Source organism: Pipistrellus hanaki, assembly GCF_964339955.1.
Source record: "Pipistrellus hanaki genome assembly, chromosome: 11".
In the NCBI taxonomy this organism is placed as follows: Eukaryota; Metazoa; Chordata; class Mammalia; order Chiroptera; family Vespertilionidae; genus Pipistrellus; species Pipistrellus hanaki.
Window position 1 is genome coordinate 56,833,633 of NC_140513.1, and position 23,519 is coordinate 56,857,151.

The following is a 23,519-nucleotide window of genomic DNA, read 5'->3' on the forward strand; positions in this document are numbered from 1 at the left end:
GTATGGATACAGATGGTTACCGACATTGTGATGATTGCATTGTAAAAAAATATAAATGTCAAATCACTATGTACACCTGGAACTAATATATTATTGCATGTCAACTATAACTTTAATAAAAAAGGAAATTACATTGAGTTCTAAAAATAATTGTTACTTGTGCCCATATTGACTTATTAATTGAACGACTATCAATTCAATCATCTATAGTAACCGTGAATTCATTTCACTTACTGTTTTCAGTAGAAGTTCTTAATACATCCATATATGTAGCTTTCTTGCATTAATTTAACTTGATCAAAAGGTAGAATCCAGAATTCTACCCTTTGAAGTGGATAAAATAGCCAATCCATTTTATTATCTCTAAGAGCTCTTAATGAAACAGAGTTAAAAAGAAAAAGAAAAAAGTAAATGATTATGCCAAGAACAGAAATAGCAACACATAATGCTTGTTTACTTCGAAATGAAATTAGTCACTATAGGACTAGAAACTGAAAATTTGACCAAAATATAAACCTCTAAAAGTGACAGGAAGAATGAAAATCGCAATATTATTGAAAGCTATTGGAGAGAAGATTTATTCAACTACATGCATAACAATCTCAAAATGGGCTCTGTTGTCTTCTCTCTGAGTATTCTCTAAGTGCAAATGAGGAAGAAGGATTCCATGATCGCCTGTTTATTCCCGTGGCACTGATGGAGCCTGTTCTGTTAAGTTACTGCAGTTGCAGGCTATTTCAGAAGAGGGGGCGGGGTGTGTGTGCAAGGACAGTCTGATATGCACAGTATGGCTGTCGTGAGCATGGCTGGGGCGTGCTTGGGCTTGCTGTGAAAAGATGATCCCTGGTTTATCTGAACAAGGTAGCTTAAAACGTATAATCTAAGATCAAAACAAATCATGTCCTGAGCCAATTTTTAAACAGTATCTAAAATGTCATCTACTGATAACAGAATGTGTGGAATTAGAAAGGAATTCTCCTGAAAGGAGAAGAGATTAAAAAAAAAAAAAAAATACAAAGCAGAGATGCTGGCCGAAGGAGAAAGCCCAAAGCAGCTGCTCACAGAGCTGCCATCTGTCCCAGGGCCATTCTGGGCTTCTCTGTTCTACTGTTCTTGCCTCATGGACCCAGGGACGTCTGAGTCACTTTTGCCAGTACGCAGACAGGTCTTCATAAGTGGTAAACGGCATGAACAAACAATCCTGACTCAAAAAATAGATATATTGTACTTTAGACATCAGAGCCAGCAGAGAAAAAAAAGTTTCAGAGTGGAAAGAAAGTTATCTAATGATACATGAGATTGTTTTGGCACTTGTTGTTGTTGATTAAGGATTGATTTTTGTTGTTGTTGCTCTAAAGTATCATTTTATTTGAACCTATTAATTTCTTTTCACTCAACATTGCAAAGATAAAGCAACATAAAATATAAGGCAATGGGAAGCCAGTTTTTAAGAGTTTGTGTCTTCAAATTTTTACTGGTATAACAATCCTTTCAATCCTGGAGCCACTCAAAGATGAATCATGAAAATAAGAAGAAAAACTTCCTTTCCAACAGGTTTGGTGACACCTGTGCTACAGCAAGGCTAGTTGTAGCAAACAGCGTCACTCAAGCCTGCGGCGTTGCTATATAAATTAGACATTACTTAGAAATAACTCCTTTATGCTGAAATGTAAATTCAATTCAACATTATGCCAATTTCTGCAATTATGCTACACCCTATTTTAGTACTAGAGATCAAATGTTCACCACCAAAAAATGGGAATAACAGCTACTACTAAGGTAATAGCTGTGAAATTCATTCTCCAGTATTGCTTTGAAAATAAGTCCCTTAAGTTGTTAGGGGGAAATCTGACTTTAGTGAAATGTATTTTTTAACTGGAATTCTTCAGTCGTCAAATTGAAATAATAAGAGGAATGACAGTTGGCCTGTCCTTCTTCTTCTTATTTGATCCCAACCAATTAAACATCAGTTTTCTCAACTCTTCTGCTAAGGGCAATTTTATCTCCTACTTCTGTACACACAGGATTAGACAAAACAATTTTGCCCAGATCAGCCTGACTGCACCTACCTCTTCTTCCTGTTGACAGGAATATTATGTTCACCGGGAGCACTCCACTCTTTTTCACAACTTTTGCAGCTTAGCTGCTTTCTTGTCTCCTTCAGTGCATGCACCTCAAAGCCTTCTAAGCAGGAAATAGGAGGATTTCAATTCTGAGAAAAACTCACCAAACTGCACCAATTACCTGCTTACCATTCTGTCTGCCTAGAACAAATTGGGGCCAATTTTTGTTTCTATCTCAATAAGACTTCCTGGAGCACTATACTGAAGATCATCATGTTCCCCAAACAGTGATACAGTTTTGAAAAAGATCAAACTACACATGAATTTTCATATCTTTGGAAACAATATCAGGTCTGACTTCTATCTCCTGGCCCACCTTTAGCATTCCTTTTAGCATACCACCACCAGCTACACCCCCCTTAAGGTCACCAACTTCATGGCCAGGTTTGTTGATATCAAAAGACCTAATAACAATAAATGGGGGTCCTGAAGTTAAAGTCTCTTGGGGGCACTAGAATTTTCTTTACTATGAACTCAGAGACAACTTCAATGTTGTATTTCAGCTGAGCAGAAATTGGAATAATAGAATGCAAGGATCCATTAACACAAATTGTCCTAAGGCAAGGTGGATAGACATACACATCAAAGGCAAGCGTTTTGTATACAGAATCCATTGTCAGATTGGAAGAACTACAATACCTCCAGCTGTTCAGATGTTTGGCCAGGAGGAGGCAATAACATGTCGATTGAAATGCCCTGAGCTGCCTGACAGCATGCAATCATTTATGTGTCCTTTTTAGGTTTGGGGAAATGCCCTCAACCATTTCCAGATGATTCAGCCCCGCTGACATGCTGGAATTGGCTTTCTGCAAGAAGAAGATCCAAGAGACATATGAAAACATGCTCAAAGTCACTAATTATCCAAGAGATGCAAATCAAAACGACAATGCAGTACCATCTCACACCTGTCAGAATGGCTATCATCAACACAGCAACAAACGACAAGTGCTGGTGAGGATGAAGAGAGAAAGGAACCCTTGTGCACTGCTGGTGGGAATGCAGATTGGTGCAGCCACTGTGGAGAACAGTATGGAGTTTCCTCAAAAAACTAAAAATAGAACTCCCATTTGACCCAGTGATCCCACTTCTAGGATATCCTAAGAAACTAAAAACACCAACCAGAAAGGATATATACACCCCTATGTTCTTAGCGGCACAATTCACCATAGCTAAGATTTGGAAACAGCCTAAGTGCCATCAACAGATGAGTGGATCAGAAAGTGGTGGTACATCTACACAATGGAATACTATGCTGCGGGGGAAAAAGAATGAATTCTTACCATTTGCAACAGCATGGATGGAACTGGAGAGCATTGTGCTAAGTGAAATGTCTGTCAGAAAAAGATAAATACCACATGATCTCACTCATTTATGGAATATAATGAATAACATAAACCGATGAACAAAAACAGATCCAGAGATAGAGAAGCATCGATCAGACCATCATACCTCAGGGGTAAGATAGAAGAGGGTGGGGGTAAGAGGGAGAGATCAACTAAAGGACTTATATGCATGTATATAAGCCTAACCAATGGACACAGACAACAGGGGGGTGGGGGCATGAGTGGGGGGTGCAGGGCAAGGGGATAAGGACACATATAATACCTTAATCAACAAAGAAATTAAAAAATTAAAAATATATACTGTGGCCAGGACAGACATCAAAGGAGACAAGTCTGACTAATTTGAAGTTTCCTTTGGTCCCTGGAATGTGTGCAGGAAACTCATCAGGCATACTACTTCCTCAGGATCTACAGCATTCTGGCTCAGGACAACTTGAGTCATCAAGTTTCTAAATCTTAGTATTAGCATATCCAAGCTTGATTGTAATATTTCTTTCTTGTTAGTTTTTGAACCTGATGGTGTGAACTCCAGAAATATCTTTTTACAACTGTGGATTTCCCATGAGCCACCTGACTAATTGTACCTCTATTAATTGTGGTTTGTCTGCTGATTACTTCATGTGAAAGTGGCATCAATTTGGCAACATCCAAGGTGGCAGGATTCTAGTGAGAAAAATGCAGCTGGCTCAGTCACCCCACTGTTACACCCCCGGACCATCTTGCCCAGAGAGAAGAATTGATTTTTAACACCAAATTTTCAGCATACAACTGTTTCAACACATTTAGAATATCATTAGGATGAATGATGTTCAGCGATTGTCCCTTTATTTGGAAGAAAATGTTAAATTGTAGGGGTGTCGAACTCAATCAGAGAAGGGGCCAAAATCTAAAATCCAGCCTAAATTGTGGGCCGAATGGTTTACTGAACAGTCATAAACTGACAATGTCATAAACTGACAGCGGAGTGCAGTGATGACAGCGCGGTGCGGGCCACATTGCAAGGCCTGGCGGGCTGGATTTGGCCCGCGGGCCTTGTGTTTGACACATGTGGCTTAGAGCTAATATCAGGGAATATTGATCTACTTATAATTCATTAATGAATAGAAGGCAATAAATTAAAGCCAACATACCTTTAAAAAAAAAGCTATTGGTTTACTAGTAGATTTGTGTCCCCCCTCCAAGTTTCCATTAATATTCCTATTATAACACAAACACACACACACACACACACACACACACACACACACACACACACACACATTGCCTTTTCCAAGAATATGTAAGACTAGAAAATGTGAAAAATATTTTACCACAAAAAGTTAGGAATGCTGCTCAGTTCAATAAAGACATTCTGTTCAGTTCAATAAAGTGAAAGAATTTCCAAGGGCTACAAAACAAAGGAACTGAAAAACAAAGCAGTAAGAGAATGGGAAGGGGAGACTTGAGTGTAAGGAATCAATATTGAGGTCATAATAGCCACTCTGATGGAGACAAGACCTTAAGACTATGAAAGCAAGAAGTCAGAATTGAAATCCCCACATAGAATCAGATCTCTAAGAGCTATAAACTAGTGGCTAGGAGATGCTAGAAAACATTGCAAAGACAGATGGCAATGCATAAGATTTTACCACTTGTTGCCATGAGTGACTTTGAGTGGGGAAAAACATCTTGTCAGAAAGTCTGCTTTCAAGTTGGTTTGATGTTTATTTTAGTTACATGTTGTAAGTACCTTCAAGCCAATAAATTGACTAATTGTAGGTTGGCAATATTCTTGTTAGGCCTAAAAGAAACAAACAGAAGCAAAATGCTCTAGACTCTACTAGAGGGATTCATCAAAAACCCAGTCTACTCAGGATTTCTATGAATAAAGCTGCACTTAAAATGAACTCATTTTCCAAAATACAAAACTCAAAAGGTACAATCTTCCATGAATAGATGTCAGTAGATGAAGAAATAGCCAGATTAAATTCCTAAGAACTTGAGGTAATAGAGACATCAGCTCACATTGTCAAAAATTACAAAGGAGATAAAAATATGATCAATATTTAAAAAAATGTTTTAAACTGTACTTTAGGAAACAAATTATAGAAATGAAAAATATAATCTTTCTCTTCTCCCTCCCTCCCACTCTCTCTCTCTCTCTCTCTCTCTCTCTCTCTCTCTCTCTCTCTCTCTCTCTCATTCTGCTCCATGACAGTCTGTTCTGTCTGCACTGTGCTGTTCTGTTCTGCAAATGAGGACTTCAAATCCTCACAGTTTGATTGGTCCAAAAAGGCACTGTCCTGATTGGTCGGGATGGAGCCTCTCTGACTTGTTGGTAAAGATACTGATGGGGCCGAAACCGGTTTGGCTCAGTGGTAGAGCCTCAGTCTGCGAACTGAAAGGTCCCGGGTTCGATTCCAGTCAAGGCCATGTACGTTGGCTGCAGGCACATCCCCGGTGAGGGATGTGCAGGAGGTGGCTGGTCGATGTTTCTCTTTCATCGACGTTTCTAGCTCTCTATCTCTCTCCCTTCCTCTCTGTAAAAAATCAATAAAATATATATTTTTTTAAAAAAGATGCTGATGGGGATATATTTGCACAACTTTGTTTGGACAAGGAAAGCCTCAGTCCTATTGGCTGAAATACAACCCCATTGGACATTTCCATTATTCCTCAACATCAGCAATATAAATAACTTTTTAAAAATATACATTTTATTGATTTTTTTACAGAGGAAGGAAGAGGGATAGAGTTAGAAACATTGATCAGCTAACTCCTGCACAACCCCTACTGGGGATATGCCCACAACCAAGGTACATGCCCTTGACCGGAATTGAACCCAGGACCCTTCAGTCCACAGGTGACGCTCTATCCACTGAGCCAAACCGGTTTCGGCATAAATAACTTTTATATTGTAAATAACTTCTTTATAAGGGCTGACTCAGATGTAGAAACAGTGTAGGCAGGCAGTTCAGTAAGGGAGGGCGGCAGCTAGTGCAGGCTTCTTCCTCAAGTGCAGTTTGTGTGAGAGGCCCCTATATAGCAATGGGCGCTAGGCTCTGTGTTTGTTTGTTTATGTGTTTGTTTGTTTGCTTGTTGGTGTTGAATTAAGGATCTTCCCTATGGTTTTAAAAATGAATTCCTTTTGACAAGAAAAAAAGAAGTTAAGTCATCTCTCTTACTGTCATAATACTTGGCAGTAATTCAGTAAACCTATGAATAGCCTGCAACTGAAGGCTGAACCCAGCAATTGAAACTAATGTTAAATGACAGGTATTTTCCAGTAATTCAGGCTATGTAATTCTATGAAAGAATGTGGTTGGGTGAAAGGTCAAGTGGGGAGTTGAAAATGCTTATTAAGGAAATAGCATATGATAACTAAATATAATGCCAGATGTTGGGATCAGCTAATCTATATTTTAGCCATTTAGACACAATGGTGGTCAACAGTGTTTAATTTACATTAAACTCTAATGCAATGATCTCTAAAGATTGCCACATAATATCTTAAGGCTTAATAATCCTATCTAATTAAGAGGGGATATGCAAATTGACCATCATGTCATCACAAAGATGGCAGCACCCATAGCCACAAGATGGTGGCAACCAGTGACCTCAGACCCCCAGCCTCCCAGGGCTGGTCCGAGGCATAGGCAAGCCTCAGATGGTGGCTGTCCAGCCAACGCCCAAGGCGCAGGCAAGCCTCAGATGGCGGTACCCTGCTGCCCAGGGCCACCTGAGGCTCAGGTAATCAGGGCCAGCTGAGGCTTGCACTGCCAGCAGTGGCAGCAGCAGGGGTGTTGCCTTCCTCTAATCACCAGAGCACCTCTCACTCCTAAGGGCTCCTGGACTGTAAGAGGGGGCAGGCTGGGCTGAGAGACCCCTCCCCCCCCTCCAGTGCATGAATTTTCATGCACCGGGTCTCTCTCTATATAAAAGGCTAATATGCAAAGTGTCCCCTTGGAAGTTTGACCAGGAGACTGGCAGTTTCATCACTCACTATGACATTTGCTAATCACACAGGGTGGCATGGAACATGGCGGGCGATCAGTGGCGGTGATGGCAGGGTTTCTGAGTGAGTGAGGGAAGGAGGAGATGGGGAATCTGATCAGCCCTGATCACTGGTCAGGCCTAAAGACCCTATCTGTGCATGAATTTTGTGCACTGGCCTCTAGTTTGTATATAATAAAACAGAGTTATCAATGCATTTCAAATGGTGTGATTGGATTTCAGGGTTATTCTTTCTCATACATCATTTTTTTTTAATTACAAAAGTAATTCTGAAGTCCTAAAATGGTAGTGTTCACTCTGTGCACAAATACTGCCTACATAACAGGTGTGGAAAGATGGCCAAAGGTCAAATTTACTAAGGAAAGTGCTGAAACTGGACAGTTTTTGTGTTGTGATACTCCAAATGAGGATTTCTGTGCATATTAATACTTAACATTTGTTCTGGAAGCCTCTCAGAGTTTCATCAGGGAGAAACCAAGATGGCGGTATAGGTAAACACCTAAACTGCTGCCTCGCACAACAATTTCAAAACTACAACTAAAAGACATAATGGACATCATCCACAACCACAGGAAAGCTGGCTGAGTGAAAATTCTACAACTAGAAGAAAGAGTAAAGCTCATGGAGAATCAGAGGAGCTGCAAAGGACTAAGGTACGGAGACACGCGTGCAGAGAGGAAGGGCAGCTGAGTGCCTGGCTGGCTTTCTCTGGCAGGAGGGAGAAGGAAGCTCCTGATTGCACTGAACCCCAGTTCCAATTGCACTGAACCCCAGTTCCAGGTGAAACCCCATGGAGCCAGACTCATACAGGGAGAGTCTAGACTGTCAGGTAGAGAGAAAGTCACACGGAGACTCAGAGACTCAGGGAAGTTAGGGCGGGCAGGGGTATGGAGGCATGTGTGCACAGAGAAGACTGACTGCTGAGGTTGCCTCTAGCTCTCCCTAGCAGAAGCGAGTCAGAAGCTCCTGACTGCACTGAACCCCAGTTCCAGGCAAAAGTTCAGAGGAGCCATGGAAGGCAGAGGTCTGAAGATGCATGCACAAGAGCAGGGCTGTCAGGAAGCCAAGACTGTCTGCTCAGCTCTGAGACTCCACCCCATCCAAGCTGAGCAGAGGCTTTTGCAATTTTGCAAGTCTGGTCCTATAAGGCTGTCTCCAGCACAGGTCTCCCGGTTTAGACACAGCTGATACACATAGCCCATTGGCCTGGACTCCCAGTGATACCAACAACAATCAAGACTTAACTACAACAAGGGTGTACACATAGACCACAAAGGGGTGCACCAAGAGTGTCCACCTCAGTAACTGGGGAGGCCGACCCACTGGCCCATATAGGAAACCTAGCACACAAGCTACCGGACCAAATCAAGGAAACAGCAAAAATGTGGAGACAAAGTAACAGATCACAAATGAAATAAATGGAGGAAAACAAACAACTGGATATAGAATTCAAAACCACAGTTATAAGGTTTTTCAAGAATTTTCTAGAAAGGGCTAATAAATTTAGCCAGACCCTCAAGGTCATGAAAAAGGACCAACTAGAAATTAAACATACCCTGACTGAAATAAAAAAATATTATACAGAGACCCAACAGCAGAATAGAGGAATGCAAAAATCAAGTCAAAGATTTGAAATACAAAGAAGCAAAAACAATCAACTGGAAAAGCAAAAAGCAAAAAGAATCCAAAAAGTTGAAGATAGTGTAAGAAGCCTTTGGGACAACTTCAAGCACACCAACATCAGAATTATGGGGGTTCCAGAAGAAGAGAGAGAACAAGATACTGAAAACCTATTTGAAGAAATAATAATTGAAAAGTTCCCCCACCTGGTGAAAGAAATAGACTTACAAGTCCAGGAAGCACACAGAACCCCAAACAAAAGGATCCAAAGAGGACCACACCAAGACACATTATAATTAAAATGCCAAGAGCAAAAGTCAAAGAGAGAATATTAAAAGCAGCAAGAGAAAAACAGTTAATTACTTACAAAGGAGCACCCATATTGTCAGAATATTTCTCAACAGAAAGTACGTAGGCCAGATGGGAGTGACAAGAAATATTTAAAGTGATGAATAGCAAGAACCTGCAACCAAGATTACTCTACCCAGCAAAGTTATCATTCAGAATTGAAGGTCAGATAAAGAGCTTCACAGATAAGAAAAAGCTAAAGGAATTCATCACCACCAAACCAGTATTATATGAAATGCTGAAAGGTATTCTTTTTTTTTTTTTTTTAATATATTTTATTGATATTTTACAGAGAGGAAGGGAGAGAGATAGAGAGCCATCGATAGAAATGTCGATGAGAGAGAAACATCGATCAGCTGCCTCTTGCACACCCCCCACCGGGGATGTGCTCGCAACCAGGTACATGCCCTTGACTGGAATCAAACCTGGGACCCCTCAGTCCGCAGACCGATGCTCTATCACTAAGCCAAACCGGTTTTGGCTGTTTTATTATCTTTTCATTAAGCTTTATATTTTGAGAAACTTAAAAGATTCACATGTAGGAAACAATACAGACAGATCCTGGGTACTCATTATCCAATTTACTCCAATGATAACATCTTACAAAATTATAGAAAAATATCAGAGGCAAGATATTAACATCAATACAGTCAAAATACAAAACATTTCTTTCACTACAAGAGTCTTACAGATAGCCCTTTTATAATGATTAAATCTGAGAATTCCCAAGTTCCATACTGAATAGCAAAACTATAATAGATTACCACACTTTGGCATGAATATAATTCTATTGTAGATTATATTCATTGGACATTTCCATTGTTCCTCAACATCAGCAACATAAATAACTTTTATATTATAAATAACTAATCAGTCCTACCTCCATCCTTACCAAGGATAGAAGGATCTATGATAAGCACAAGAATACTATGTGATAAAATATAAAAATAGCTAATATTCATTAAACACTTTCCATGTGCCAGACAGTGTTATTTATTCAAAGAACATTGCCTCTTTTGTTTCTCACAATCCCTAACAGTTAAGGAAGAGACAATGAGAAGTAAGGAGGGTAGCAAATTCAAATCTTGGCTCTATAATAGGATTGCATTTATACCAAGAAGGTATAAACTTCCTTAAGAAGAAACCAAGGCTATAGGGCATTGGTTAACTACCGTATGTAGTAAAAATATCAGGGAACACAGTGGAAAGTATGAGCAGTGGGAGAGGTTTGGGTTAAGCACAAATAAGTATAAAGCATTATGGGAATGGAGGGGTGGAAGGGGAATTGATCAGAGTAATTACTTACTAGTATACTGATGGATGAAGACAGGCATGAGAATCAGGGTGACTTTAATTTCTGTTGCCTTTTTGAGAGAGGTCGAAGGGCCTAGACTGCCCAGTCTAGAGCAAAGTCAGGCTTAATGGTCACAGTCTATAAGTTCCCGGACAGAACTAGCATCAAATACCGTCTCCACCATTCACTAGATGTGTGTGGTTGAGCCAGTGTTAGCACCCTCCAAAGCCTCAGCTCCCAGGTCTGTAACATGACTAGAGTGATAGCAGTTAGTTGAGGAAGCTTGTGCAGCCAATCTCTGTATCACTACTGAAGGCCTGGAGGATGCTCATGCCTTCAGCAAATGGTGCGATCCCTCAGATTCTCTCTTTCTTGATTTTAAAGGTGAAGAGCAATGCCTGATTTGGGGGTGGGTGGGTGGGTGGGGGTGGGGGTTGCAACAATTCGTTGAGATATTGTTTATGAAGGTGATTGGAAAAATAAGAGGCGATGCTAAATTTTCTTTAGTGACATGGAGCCACGATTGTGTTCTGTGACTGTGTCTACATGCACCATAAAAGGGTCCTTAAAGAAGAGAGCCTGCACTCTACATGAGGAAAGTAGCCCACTCTATTCTATTCTTCTCCTCCCTCTGTCTGGGTTAATCCTGCAGGCCAATTTAGCTTCCTTAATCCCACCTGGACCTATACACAGATCATTCCTATTAGTGTCCTCACCCCAGTTTGTGGAGAGAAATCTTGTCCAGATTTTTTTTTTTTCCTGATGGCCACAAAAGTCAAACTCTTATTCTCTTTGCCTTACTCTAAAAATTCATACCCAGCCAGCATTCTAATTTTATTCACCAGAGATTCTGGATCTTGTAGACCAGTGTTTCCCAAACTTCTCTCCTGATGAGAATCACCTGGTGGAGTTGTTAAAACACAGATTCCTGAATCCCAACTAAGAAGTGCTAAACTAGAATTTTTGAGAACATATAGGTAAAATTGCATACCTAACTTAGTGCTCTGTATATAAAATCTGTCTTAGAGCACTAGTTATTATATGAAATGCTGAAAGGTATTCTTTTTTTAAAAAAATATATTTTATTGATATTTTACAGAGAGGAAGGGAGAGAGAGAGAGAGCCATCGATAGAAATGTTGATGAGAGAGAAACATCGACCAGCTGCCTCTTGCACACCCCATAGATCCTTCTATCCTTGGTAAGGATAGAAGGAAATAACTTAGTGCTCTGTATATAAAATCTGTCTTAGAGCACTAGTATTATATGAAATGCTGAAAGGTATTCTTTTTTTTTTTAATATATTTTATTGATATTTTACAGAGAGGAAGGGAGAGAGATAGAGAGCCATCGATAGAAATGTTGATGAGAGAGAAACATCGATCAGCTGCCTCTTGCACACCCCCCACCGGGGATGTGCTCGCAACCAAGGTACATGCCCTTGACTGGAATCAAACCTGGGACCCCTCAGTCCGCAGACCGATGCTCTACCACTGAGCCAACCTGGTGGAGTTGTTAAAACACAGATTCCTGAATCCCAACTAAGAAGTGCTAAACTAGAATTTTTGAGAACATATAGGTAAAATTGCATACCTAACTTAGTGCTCTGTATATAAAATCTGTCTTAGAGCACTAGTTAAGTATACAATTTTACCTATATGTTCCCAAAAATTCTCGTTTAGCACTTCTTAGTTGGGATTCAGGAATCTGTGTTTTAACAACTCCACCAGGTGATTCTCATCATGAGAGAAGTTTGGGAAACACTGTTGTAGACTGATCTTGCAAGAGTTTTTGGCTTTGGGGCTCATCTTTGGAAAAAAAAAATCTATCCCTGGTGTACTTTTTACTTCTCTGGGGTCTAGGGGAGGGAAAGCAATGAATTAGGCAGTGTATTCAGTTGAACACTGCCTCCCAAAAAGATGTGTCCACGTCTGAACCTCCAGCATCTAAGAATGTAAACTTATTTTAAAATAGAATCTTGGCAGGTGCAATTAAATTCAGCATCTCAGCGTGGGATTATTCTGGATTTCGAATGGGTTCTAAAAGTCTAATAACCAATGCAGGTACCCGAGAAAGGCGAGGGGGATTTGACAACGGAGATCCAGATGAGAAAGCCATATGAAGACAGAGCGGAGATTGCAGTGATGCCTCTACGAGCCAAGGAATACCAAGGATTCTCACCACCCCTAGACGCTAGGAGAGAGGCCAAGCAACACACTCTTCCTCATGCTTATTACTGATTATTGCTTAAACCAGATGTATGAGGCTGGGAGGAGCTGCCGCCCCCCGGGGTGTTGCGAGGACCCAGGACCCACAGCCCGTTTCTGTACCTGGAGGTGGCTGGGCCCAGGCCTGCTCTGCTGGCCCTCGGGCTCCCAGTGGACCCCCTAAAGCTGAAATTTCCTTTTTCTTTTTCAAAGCATCATCAGACCAGCAGATCCTTTGATAGCCTCCAGGTCAGGTTGGTCCGTTAGCATGGGAAAGCCCCGCGCCTCCCTTCCCTCTCCCCTCCCCCTTTTATAGCCTTAAACTTACCTATAACTCCTCCCTTTGTTTTCTTTCTGTCCTTCCTCCCCCCTTTTTTCCTCTTTTACTTTTAATCGGTCGCGGTTTTCAGCCAGCACTTTGGAAACCCTGGCCCAGGAGCTCCGAGGACTTCTGGGTCCGCCGCGAGGAGGGCTCGGCGCTGCTGGCCGGCGCACCGGGCGAGCTGAGGAGGCCCGGCGGCCGCCTGGGGGAGGGCGTGGGAGGGGGGGACGGGGTGGGAGGGGAAGGGTGCGGGGGGGGGGGGGGGGGAGGAGGGGCAGGAGGCTGCGGCTGTTAGTCGCACTTGCCCTGGCTCTGGCCGCCGCCTCCAGCGGGGGAGCCTACGGGCGAGGGGGAGCAGGGAGGCTGCCCCCTTGGAATTAACCGAAAGGGCGTGTGTGTGTGTGTGTGTGTGTGTGTGTGTGTGTGTGTGTGTGTGTGTGTGTGTGTGTGTGTGTGTGTGTGTGTATATGTGCGCGCGCGCGCGCGCACGTGTGTGTGCTCCTATTAATCTGCTCTAAAACAAAACAGTGAAAATGGCAGAGCAGGACCCCTCCCTGCACAGAAACACTAAGATAAGTGTTAGAATTGGCATCGTGGGACTCCAGAAAGTAGTCAAAGGCTTATAGCAACCTAGCGAACATTCAGTTAATAAAATGATGACTTAAACACAACATAATGGGGATGTTACTAGCTATTATACCTTAAGAAAATAAGAAGGGTTGCTGAAACCGATTTGGCTTAGTGGATAGAGCGTCAGCCTGCGTACTGAAGGGTCCCAGGTTTGATCCTGGTCAAGGGCATGTACCTTGGTTGCGGGCACATTCCCTGTGGAGGTTGTGCAGGAGGCAGCTGGTCCATGTTTCTAGCTCTCTATCTCTTTCCCTTCTTCTCTGTAAAAAAATCAATAAAATACTTTAAAAAAAAAAGGCTATAAGAGAAAACCATGAACAAGTAGGTGAAACAGACAAATATCTAGAAACATAAACTATCAGAACTGACTCAAAGTTGGGAAAGATAATCTGAAGACTTATAAATAAGCAAATAAATTGCATCCTACAAACACCCCTTGACAAAGAAAAGCCGAAAGCCAGATAGCTTCCCTAGTGAAGTGTATCAGAAGTTTAAAGAACAGTTAACACCAGTTCTTTTCAAACTTCTCTAAGAAATGGAAGAGGAATGAACACTTCAAAATTGTTCCATGGGTCCAACATTACCCTGGAGCTAAAACCAGACAAAGATATGACAAAAAAAAAAAAGAATACTATAAATCCAAATCCTCCATGAATATCGATGCAAAAAAAATCCTCCACAAAATATCTGCAAATTCAGTCCAGCTGAATGATAAAGGATTACACACCACGTCCAAGGAAGATTTATTTCAGGAGTGCCAGGGGGGGGTGTCAATGTATGAAAATCAATCAATGCCATGCACCATATTAATAAAATGAAGAAAAAATAGTCATGTCAATTGATGTAAAAAATAATTTTGCCAACACTCTTTTATGATAAAAATATTAAACAAACTAGGAACAGAAGAGAACTTCCTCACTCTGTATAAGGGCATTTCTGAACATTGTAACATCATAGTCAGTGATGAAAGGTTGAAAAATCTCTCACTGAGATCAAGAACAAGATAAGAATGTCTTTTATCCAAAATTCTAAAAGCAACATTGTCCTGAAAAGTCTAAACAGAACAGAAAAATGAAATAAGAGGAATCCAAATTGGAAAGGAACAAGTAAAACTATTCATCTCCCTTGCAGATGATATGATTTTATTTGTAGAAAATTCCTATACACACGGACACAACTCTAGTAGGGCTAAGAAACAAACTGAGTGACCCTGGTCAGTGCAGCTCAGCAGTTCGTGTCAGCAGGTGGACTAAAGGGTCAGAGGCATGTGCCTTGGTTGCAGGCTTGACCCCCACCCCAGTTATGTGTGTATGTATGTGTGTGTGTGGGGGGGGGGGAGGTGCTGGAGGCAACCCATCCATTTGTCTCTGTCATATCCATGTTTCTCGCCCCCCTTCCCTCTCTCCTTTCCACTTTCTTTAAAAAGTCAATGGAAAAAATATCCTTGGGTGATGATTTAAAAAAAAAAAAAAATTCAGCGAAGTTGCAGGATAAAGGAGAAACACAAAAATCAGTTGTATTTCTACACATTAGCAAAGGACAATCCAAAAAAAAGAAATTTAAGAACACAATTCAATTTTATTTATTGATGAGAGAGAGAGAGAAAGAGAGAGAGAGAGAGAGAGAGAGAGAGAGAGAGAGAGAAGGAGGGAATTTGTTGTTCCACTTAACCATGCATTCATTGTTTAATTCTCATATGTGCACTTTGGGTATGAGGACAATACTAAGCTACATGGCCAGTGCCTCAATTAAATTTTCAATAGCTTCAAAAAGAATTAAATATTTAGGAATTAATTCAACCAAGTAGAGGCAATACTTATATACTGAAAACTACAACATATTACTGGAATTAATGTACACCTAAATGAATGAAATGACATTCTGTGTTCATGATATTTTCAAGATGGCAGTAGTACCCAGAGTGATCTACATATCCAATGCAATCCCTATGGAAAGCTCAATGGCTTCTTTTCTTTTTGGCAGAAATTTATATGGAATTGCAAGGGACAAATTTGAGAGAGATCAAAATAATTTTGAAAAAGAAAAACAAAGTTGGGATATTCACATTTCCCAATTTCAAAACATACTACAAGGATACAGTAGTCAAAACTGTGGAGCTGACATAAAGACAGACATATATTCTGGACATTGCATGTAATTAGAATTATAGGAATTCTGGACCTTTCTTGTAAGTGGAATCATGTACAGAATAATAAATCCAAAGACACATTAGGGATTTAATGAGTGCATATTAGTATGGGGTCTCCTTTGGCGGTGACGAATGTTCCGGAGCTAGATAAATGGTGATGGTTGTACAACACTGAGTGTTCTAACTGCCACCGAATTGTACACTTTAAAACAATTAATTTATGTTCTGTGAATTGCACCTCAATAAACAGTAACTGGAGGCACACCTCAGACCTGGGAGGAAGGGGCGTGGCCTCCTGCCCAGTTGAAGTTGGATCAGTCCCTGCAGCATCCCTGCTGGGGCTGAGAAGCCCCAAACACAGAAGCCTGCTGGCTGTGGGTTCCTGGGCAAAATACCCCAACTTGGTGGGGGGGAGGGAGGCTCCAATACTGAGGCGAGTAAGGGGAAGTGAGGTCTTCCTTCCATCTATCTTAAGAGGTGACTTTTGGCATTGTATCACCTGAGATCTGCACGTGAATTACAATCTGCAGAATGTGCTCTTACACTGCACTTTTATTTTTAAGAAATTCATGAGATGGCCCTAACCGATTTGGCTCGGTGGATAGAGCGACGGCCTACGGACTGAAAGGTCCCAGGTTGGACTCTGGTCCAGGGCACGCACCTTGGTTGTGGGCACATCCCCAGTGGGGGGTGTGCAGGAGGCAGCTGATCAATATTTCTAACTCTCTCTCCCACTCCTTTCCTCTGTAAAAAATATATATTTTAAACAAGTTTCTTTTAAAAAAAATACATGAAATGACGGTGAGTCTCAGAAACAATGCTGTCTTTGATTCCATGAAAGTGCATTTAAATTTCTAGTCATGTGTTTGCATCTAATATTTGATGTCTGTCTTCCCCCACTAGACCTCTCGCATGGTGCCAGCATAGGTGCTCCGTGATTGTTGACCGAATAAATGAACGAATGGAAGAAACTTTTTAAAAAATTGAGCCTTGGCTCTGACACTTGCTGGCAGTTTGAAACCGGAAAGTCAATGCACCCCATTCAAGCTTCGTGTTCCTGGTTCACAAACCAGGCAGCAGGCGCGAGGCATCCGCCAGGCTAACTCCAACCCAATGAAAAAGGCAGGAACCTGCGTTGGGTTTTTAAAACCCTTTTATTATCAATGTATTACAAAGGGGATTGAGGGGAAAGGAAGAGATATGCTGGCGAGGAAGCGGTTTACAATGTTAAAAACCGCCATGGGCTAAATTGTAGCTCACAAAGCAGGAAGGGTCGGTAGGGGACGGGGCAGTGGTCTGGGTCTCGGCGATGCCTCTGGCTTTCGGTGGTTCTTTAAGCCGCAGGGACTGCAGATGGCAGAAAGAAAAAAGAAAAAAAAAGACATCAGACATCAGAAATCAAAAGGATGCGACCCATTCCTCCGTTTTCTTGCAAGCCCGCACCAGGAATTCAGACACGTATGGACAAGGATAGCTCCGTCTGCGTGTAGACCTCCTCTCAGTATCAACCAGCTCTGGGCACAGGGTCTGTCCATGGAGAAGGGACCTTGCCAGCAGCCACCACCCCTCCCCCTCCCAACGTCCCAGATGGCGGAGCGTGTCTGCCGCCCCACCCGCTGGCCTCTCTGGGCTCCCGCTCCCCGCCCCGCTGGCCTCTCTGCCTCTCTGGGCCCCGCTCCCTCCGGAGCACCGGCTGTGGGGGCTTCGAGAGGAAAGTTGGGCATTGGAGCAGGCGCCCAGGGCCTGCCACACGGGACGTCAGGAGCAGAATATAAAGGCGCTGCCTCGCCCTTGGCAAGTCCCCAAACATCTCTGGCACCTGATGCTGGCTGGCAGAGAGACCCAACGAACTCACATAGAGGACCCGGTGTAGGTCTGCTCTGCAGTCTGGGAGCCTTGGGTTCCAGTCCTATAGTCTGCCTCCAGGGCCCCCTCCAAAACCACCTAATGGCTTCCTACAGTTTCTAGAACAAATCCACATTCCGACCAATCATCCCTTCTTCGACCTACAAGATGCTACAATTATCTGGCCTCTGCCCTCCTCTCTGATCTAGTTGGGTACCCTCTGCCTTTCCCTCCTCTTGACCCGCCATTCATTATACCCGCATTCTTTGCACTTGAGAGTTCCTCTGTCTATAGAGGCTATTTCCCCCATCATCAGTCGGGTTCCCAGAGCACTCTAAGATAGTCTCCCCCTCCTGATCAGACTTCATTCTCATCCATCACGCTGGTTTTACAAACTCATCCCTTAAAATACATTGTTACAGTGTTAAAAGTCCGTTTCCTAGATGGTAAGCTCTATGAGGGCAGGGCTCCTTCAGTTCTGTGCCCTACCTAAAAGGGGTCTGATCACATGATAGGATCTCAGTTAAGCGAGGAAGGAAGGCTGGGAGGGAGGGAGGGAAGGAAGGGCGTGTCTGCTTGGCTTGCAAAGCTTGGGTTTGGTTATAAAAGGGCCGCTCCATTTTCATTTGTCTAGGGGCCCAACGGAATCATTGAATTCTCTTCCACTGCTCCGGATTCCTGCCCCTGCCATTGGGCCCAGGTCCTCTGCAGAGTCTGGGACTTAAACTTCAATCGGAGGAGCGAGAGGGTGGGCAGGTGAAAGGAGATCTTCCTCCCCCTGGAACCCCAGGGAGGCGCTGCACCCAGAATAAGACTCTCTTCTCTGTCTCAGGCTCCCCTGAGGCCCAGGGGGCCTGGTGCCCCAGTTCTGAGCCCACTGGATTGATGTCGGTATTCTCAAAGCCGGTGTTTACTTTAAATATCCGTGCTAATTTCGAACATTGCTTCATATATGTATTTTAATAAAATGGTTCCCGGAGGGAAAAGTTGGGGTTGGCACTTTAGGCGAGCAGAGGTGGAGGTGGGGCGTGGGCGCTGGGGAAAGGCTTGTGGCGGTAGAATAACAGGAAAGAACCACACGCGCGCGTGCGCGCGCACACACACACACACACACACACACACACACACCCATCTCTCTGAGCGATGGATCTCTCCCGCTCTCCCCCGTCCCGACGACGACGACGGAAAGCTTAAGAGAGTGAAAAGCTTCAGAAAGGTTCTTTTTCCCCCCGGAGTGCGAGTGCGGAGTGCTTATCAAACCCCGCTGCGGCTGCGGCTTAGGCTGCGAGGGTTGGCGAGGTCTCCATCCCAGATGCTTCCAGAGCCCCCGGGGGAAGCTCTGAAAAGCCCCGTCGCTTAGAGCGGAGGGGCAGGTTGCGTCTCATTTTGCAACGGAGCCGGGAATGACAGATCTCTGCCAGGCGATGCGGGTCGCAACTGGTTTTGGAAGTCCCAAGGTTGGTCCCGCGACTGGGGAAGGAAGGAACGGCCTTCGAGCTTGACTTGCACACGTTAGGTTTGGTTATAAAGGTTTCCTCGGTTTTCATTTGCCTGGCGCCCAAGGAAACCATTTCATTCTCTCCCGGGGCTCCCAGGTCTGGCTCCTGCACCGGGCTCCGAGCCCTGAGCTGCGCCTCCCATGCCAGCGTCCCTGGGAGGAGCGAGAGGGCACCCTCCCTGGGGAAAGAGGGCGGCCCAATGGATGCGCGTCCCCCTCCCCCTGGGCTCCAGCCTCCTGGCGGAGCTCCAGGCGCCGGCCTTGAGCTGCGGAGAGGCTGAGTTTTTGGAGCGTGGGGGGCGGGGTGTAGGGAATGGATTTTGACCTGCTGAAGTCCACCTGAGGCTGTTTCCTACCCACAGTCCTGCAGGGCGGTGTGATCGGGATACCCGGGTTATCCTGTCCGCCGCTTCGAGTGAGCTGAGACCGGCGGCTCCGGTTCTCTCTGATAAAGGGGGGCGCTGGGCTCCCCGAGTTCACTGTCTAAACTCGGCCATCTCACCTGCACGACCTGGGCCGGCTGCTGCTGCGGCCGCATTCAGGTAGCGGACGATGTCCCGGTGCCCATACTCCTCAGCCAGGTCCACGGGCAGGCGGCCCCAGGCGTCGCGCACGGCCAGCCGCGCCCCGGCTCGGTGCAGCGCCGCCAGCGTGTCCAGGAAGCCCTCCCGGGCCGCGTCGTGCACGGGCCGCGTGCGGGTGGCGGGGTCCCGGCAGTTGGGGTCCGCGCCGTGGGCCAGCAGCAGCTCGGCCACGCGGGTGCTGCCCATCATCATGACCTGCAGGCGGGACAGAGCAGAGTGGTCAGGGCGAGGGCAGGCGGAGGCGGAGGAGGCAGGATCCGTTAATTTATTTATTTTTATTTTTAAAAAATATATATTTTATTGATTTTTTTTTTTACAGAGAGGAAGAGAGAGGGATAGAGAGTAAGAAACATCCATGAGAGATAATCATCAATCAGTTGCCCCCTGCACACTCCCCACTGGGGATGTGCCCGCAACTAAGGTACATGCCCTTGACCGGAATGGAACCTGGGACCCCTCAGTCTGCAGGCCAACGCTCTATCCACTGAGCCAAACCGATTTCGTCAGGATCCGTTAATTTAAAGAAACTTCTTGGGAAGCCGCTACCTGGCATAGACAACCCTACAAGCCACGGGTGTCTAGTTGCTCTTTACTTGCCTTCAGTTACCAACTCTCTTAGCCAGTTTTTCTCCTCATTCCATTTTTTTCTGTACACACATTGAATTCCCATTGTATTCTCCAGCCTTCTGCAGAATTCCAGCCACACGCAGAGCACAAGTGAAGGCACAAACACAACAGCAAAAGGGTGATGGGCAAACCTGCCTAATCTCCTGTACCCCTCCCCCAATTTTGATATAAAATTATGTAAGACCCAGAGAATTGGTATGGTTCACTGCTATATAGAAAGCCTTTGTTAAAAGGTGAAAATTAACACACACACACACACACACACACACACACACGGAAAACCTTAGTTCTTGCAAAATTTTTCAGTAACCGTTAGCTACCTGAGAGGGAGGATGTGGACCTGTTGCTTCCTGTAGGCAGAGCGTGGACCTGTTGCTTCCTGTAGGCATACTGCAATCAAGCCAAGCCAAACCGCAGCCTAGATATATGCCCTGACCAGGAATCGAACCAGAAGCCTTTTAGTGTCCCCATTGACTCCCCCACAAACTGAGCCACTTGGCCATGGCAAACTTCAAATTCTTGAAGTATAAAATGGGAAGGCTTGTCTAAAGAGTCCTAAACTTTGTCCCGTGGTAAGCTAAATAACATCCTCCAAAGATGTCCACTTTCTAAGATTCTAAAGCCGTGAATATATTACCTTATATGGCACAAGGAACTTTAATATATTATATTAATATATAAATATTAAATATTGAAAGGCTGAACTTTTATATATTACCTTATATGGCAAAAAGAATCACCTATTTTAGTGACAGCCTGTATTTAACACAAATCACTTGTGTAATTGTAATAAAATATTAATTTTTATATTAAAAGGCTGGACAGTAGCCTAACATTTAAATATTTAAATCATAATAGCAATCCCATGAAGTAGGGGGGGAATCTAATACAGAAATAATTTGTAGGGTGCTTAACTACATTTGTGAAAACATTAAATTTAATTTAGTAGTTACAATTTTTTTCTATCAACTAAGTATTTCTATGTTATACACACTTTTCATTAGGGTTTTAAAACAAAATCATACTCCCTTTTCTCTATGTTCTCATCCTCCCCATTTAAAAAGTTAAAACTAATTATCCAACTTTCCTTCTTTTTGAATAATAGGTCTCTTCTAACATACTGCAGAGCTCCAAGGCCAAACTCTAAGTTTCCAAACTGCTGGCGATATTTTAGAGATATTAAATTATGAATCAGGCAAGCATTACTTTGAAAGGACACATGCTTTTACAATTCCCAACCTCGTTAGATTAAAATTCTCTCCACATGTCAAGTCCCAGAAAACCCCAAGTTTTAGGCCCTTTCATTTTATTTTTATGTCTTTATTTTAAGTATAAAATGTATCCTATGAGTAGTTTCAGGAAAGGAAGATTGCTTGTGAAGTTCCAAGTAAAGCTACTTTCTTCTGTCTTGTTAGACTAGAGTTTTTGCAATATGTGTTTGTTTCATAAACATTTTCTTTTCAGAATCAGAAATCATTGGGAATTAAAACCAGGATGGTAGGATGGTGACTGCCGGGAAAAATCCGTTGTTTTTTGTTTGTTTGTTTGATTGTTTGTTTTGTGTGGGGTTTTTTTGTTGTTGTTTTTTTTTGCCTGAGATTTAGAAAGTTAATGAAGGCCAACAAGAAAAACCTGACCCCTCCCCACCCCCACACAGACCAGCAACAAAAAACTGGAGCGGGGAGAGGAGAAAGGACACTTCTCAACACCGAGGCATTGAAAACTCTACTTCAAATATGTTCATTTACAGCAAGTAAGTTAACAATGGCAACCATAACAGGAGATACCACCAACATGGTGACTAAAATGATATTTTAGAGGCATTTACACTCATGTTCTTTCTATATGTCGGCATTTTCTAAATTCTTATAAGCACCTATTGCAAAGCAAACATGTACTTGTACATTAAGTCTTTGTACACTAGTAGTTACACCCGAAAATCTCAAATCGATACTTATGGCAACATACGTAGTGGCAGCTTTCCTCTAAAATCCCTGCGAGAGTGGAAAATGATCATCAATCAGCTCCTTTCCGAGGCCTGTGAGTTTAGGGCCCAGGGATCCCAGCGAATCGTACATTTCTCTAAATCTGTACGTTTTACACACCAACATTCGAAAGTTTTGTTATTTGATAAAGAATATATATATCTTTAAAAAGAATAAAGCCTGGTCTATATTAACATACATAGTTTCTCCCTCCAGATCCTGCACCCCTTCTGCTTCCTCTTTCTTCCCCCGGCTTCCTGAGAGGAGGGTGTGTGTGCATTGGGGGAGGGGGGCAGGCCGGGCACGGGGGCATCGCCCGGAGGAAACCCCAGCTCCAGCGGGAACACTGGGGATGTCTCCCCTTTACCGGCGATCGAAAGGCTATACCTGGCTGCGACCCCCGTGCTAACCTCGTCCCCCCGAAGCCGTTCACCACCCCTCTGCCCGCCGCAGACTCGCTCACCCACCTGGATCGGGGTCCGACCTTGGCTGTTGCGGGCATTGGGCGAGACTCCCGCCTGGAGCAGCGCCTGGACCTCATCGGCGCGACCCCGGGCCGCAGCAGTGGCCAGCCTGTCGGCAGCGGAGACCTCCATGCGGCTCCCCGGCGCTCGCCCCTCGTTCCCCTTCGCCATCCCCTGTTCGCTCCCCTTCACGGCCCCCAGCGCCGCCCAGCCTCCGGGAACCGCCGCTCCTCCCTCTGCGTGCCGCGGGGGGAGGCGGGCCCCGGGCGAGTACTGCCCATCTTTCCATTCAGCGCTGCGCGCCTGGAGCCCCCCCTAAACCTGCCCCCCTGAGTCACCCTACGCGGGCAGCGTGCCCCGACCCCCAGCCTAGGCGGTCCGCACCCGGCGCCCCACGAAGCCCGGGGGGAGGGGAGGGAGCCCGGGCTGCTGCCACCTGCCCCGCCCGGAGCCCCTCTCCCCCGCCCCGCACCCGCGCGCTCCGGGAC

At 44.1% G+C, this 23,519-nt stretch overlaps 1 protein-coding gene and 1 pseudogene across 2 annotated transcripts; both read right to left on the bottom strand.

Moving 5' to 3' along the window:
- Positions 1-1,885: 1,885 nt before the first annotated feature.
- LOC311629624 (eukaryotic translation initiation factor 2 subunit 3-like) lies at positions 1,886-2,737 on the bottom strand (annotated as a pseudogene). Its single transcript has one exon. The product of its transcript is annotated as a eukaryotic translation initiation factor 2 subunit 3-like (transcript).
- A 14,455-nt stretch (positions 2,738-17,192) lies between these two features.
- Positions 17,193-23,221, bottom strand: LOC311629744 (cyclin-dependent kinase 4 inhibitor B-like). The gene is made up of 3 exons (XM_084898133.1): positions 23,035-23,221; positions 19,874-20,150; positions 17,193-17,375 (listed from the first exon to the last, which is right to left on the bottom strand). Exons 1-3 carry the CDS (start codon positions 23,200-23,202, stop codon positions 17,362-17,364), a joined length of 459 nt encoding a protein of 152 aa, XP_084754259.1. The 5' UTR covers positions 23,203-23,221; the 3' UTR covers positions 17,193-17,361.
- Between the last annotated feature and the right edge of the window lie 298 nt (positions 23,222-23,519).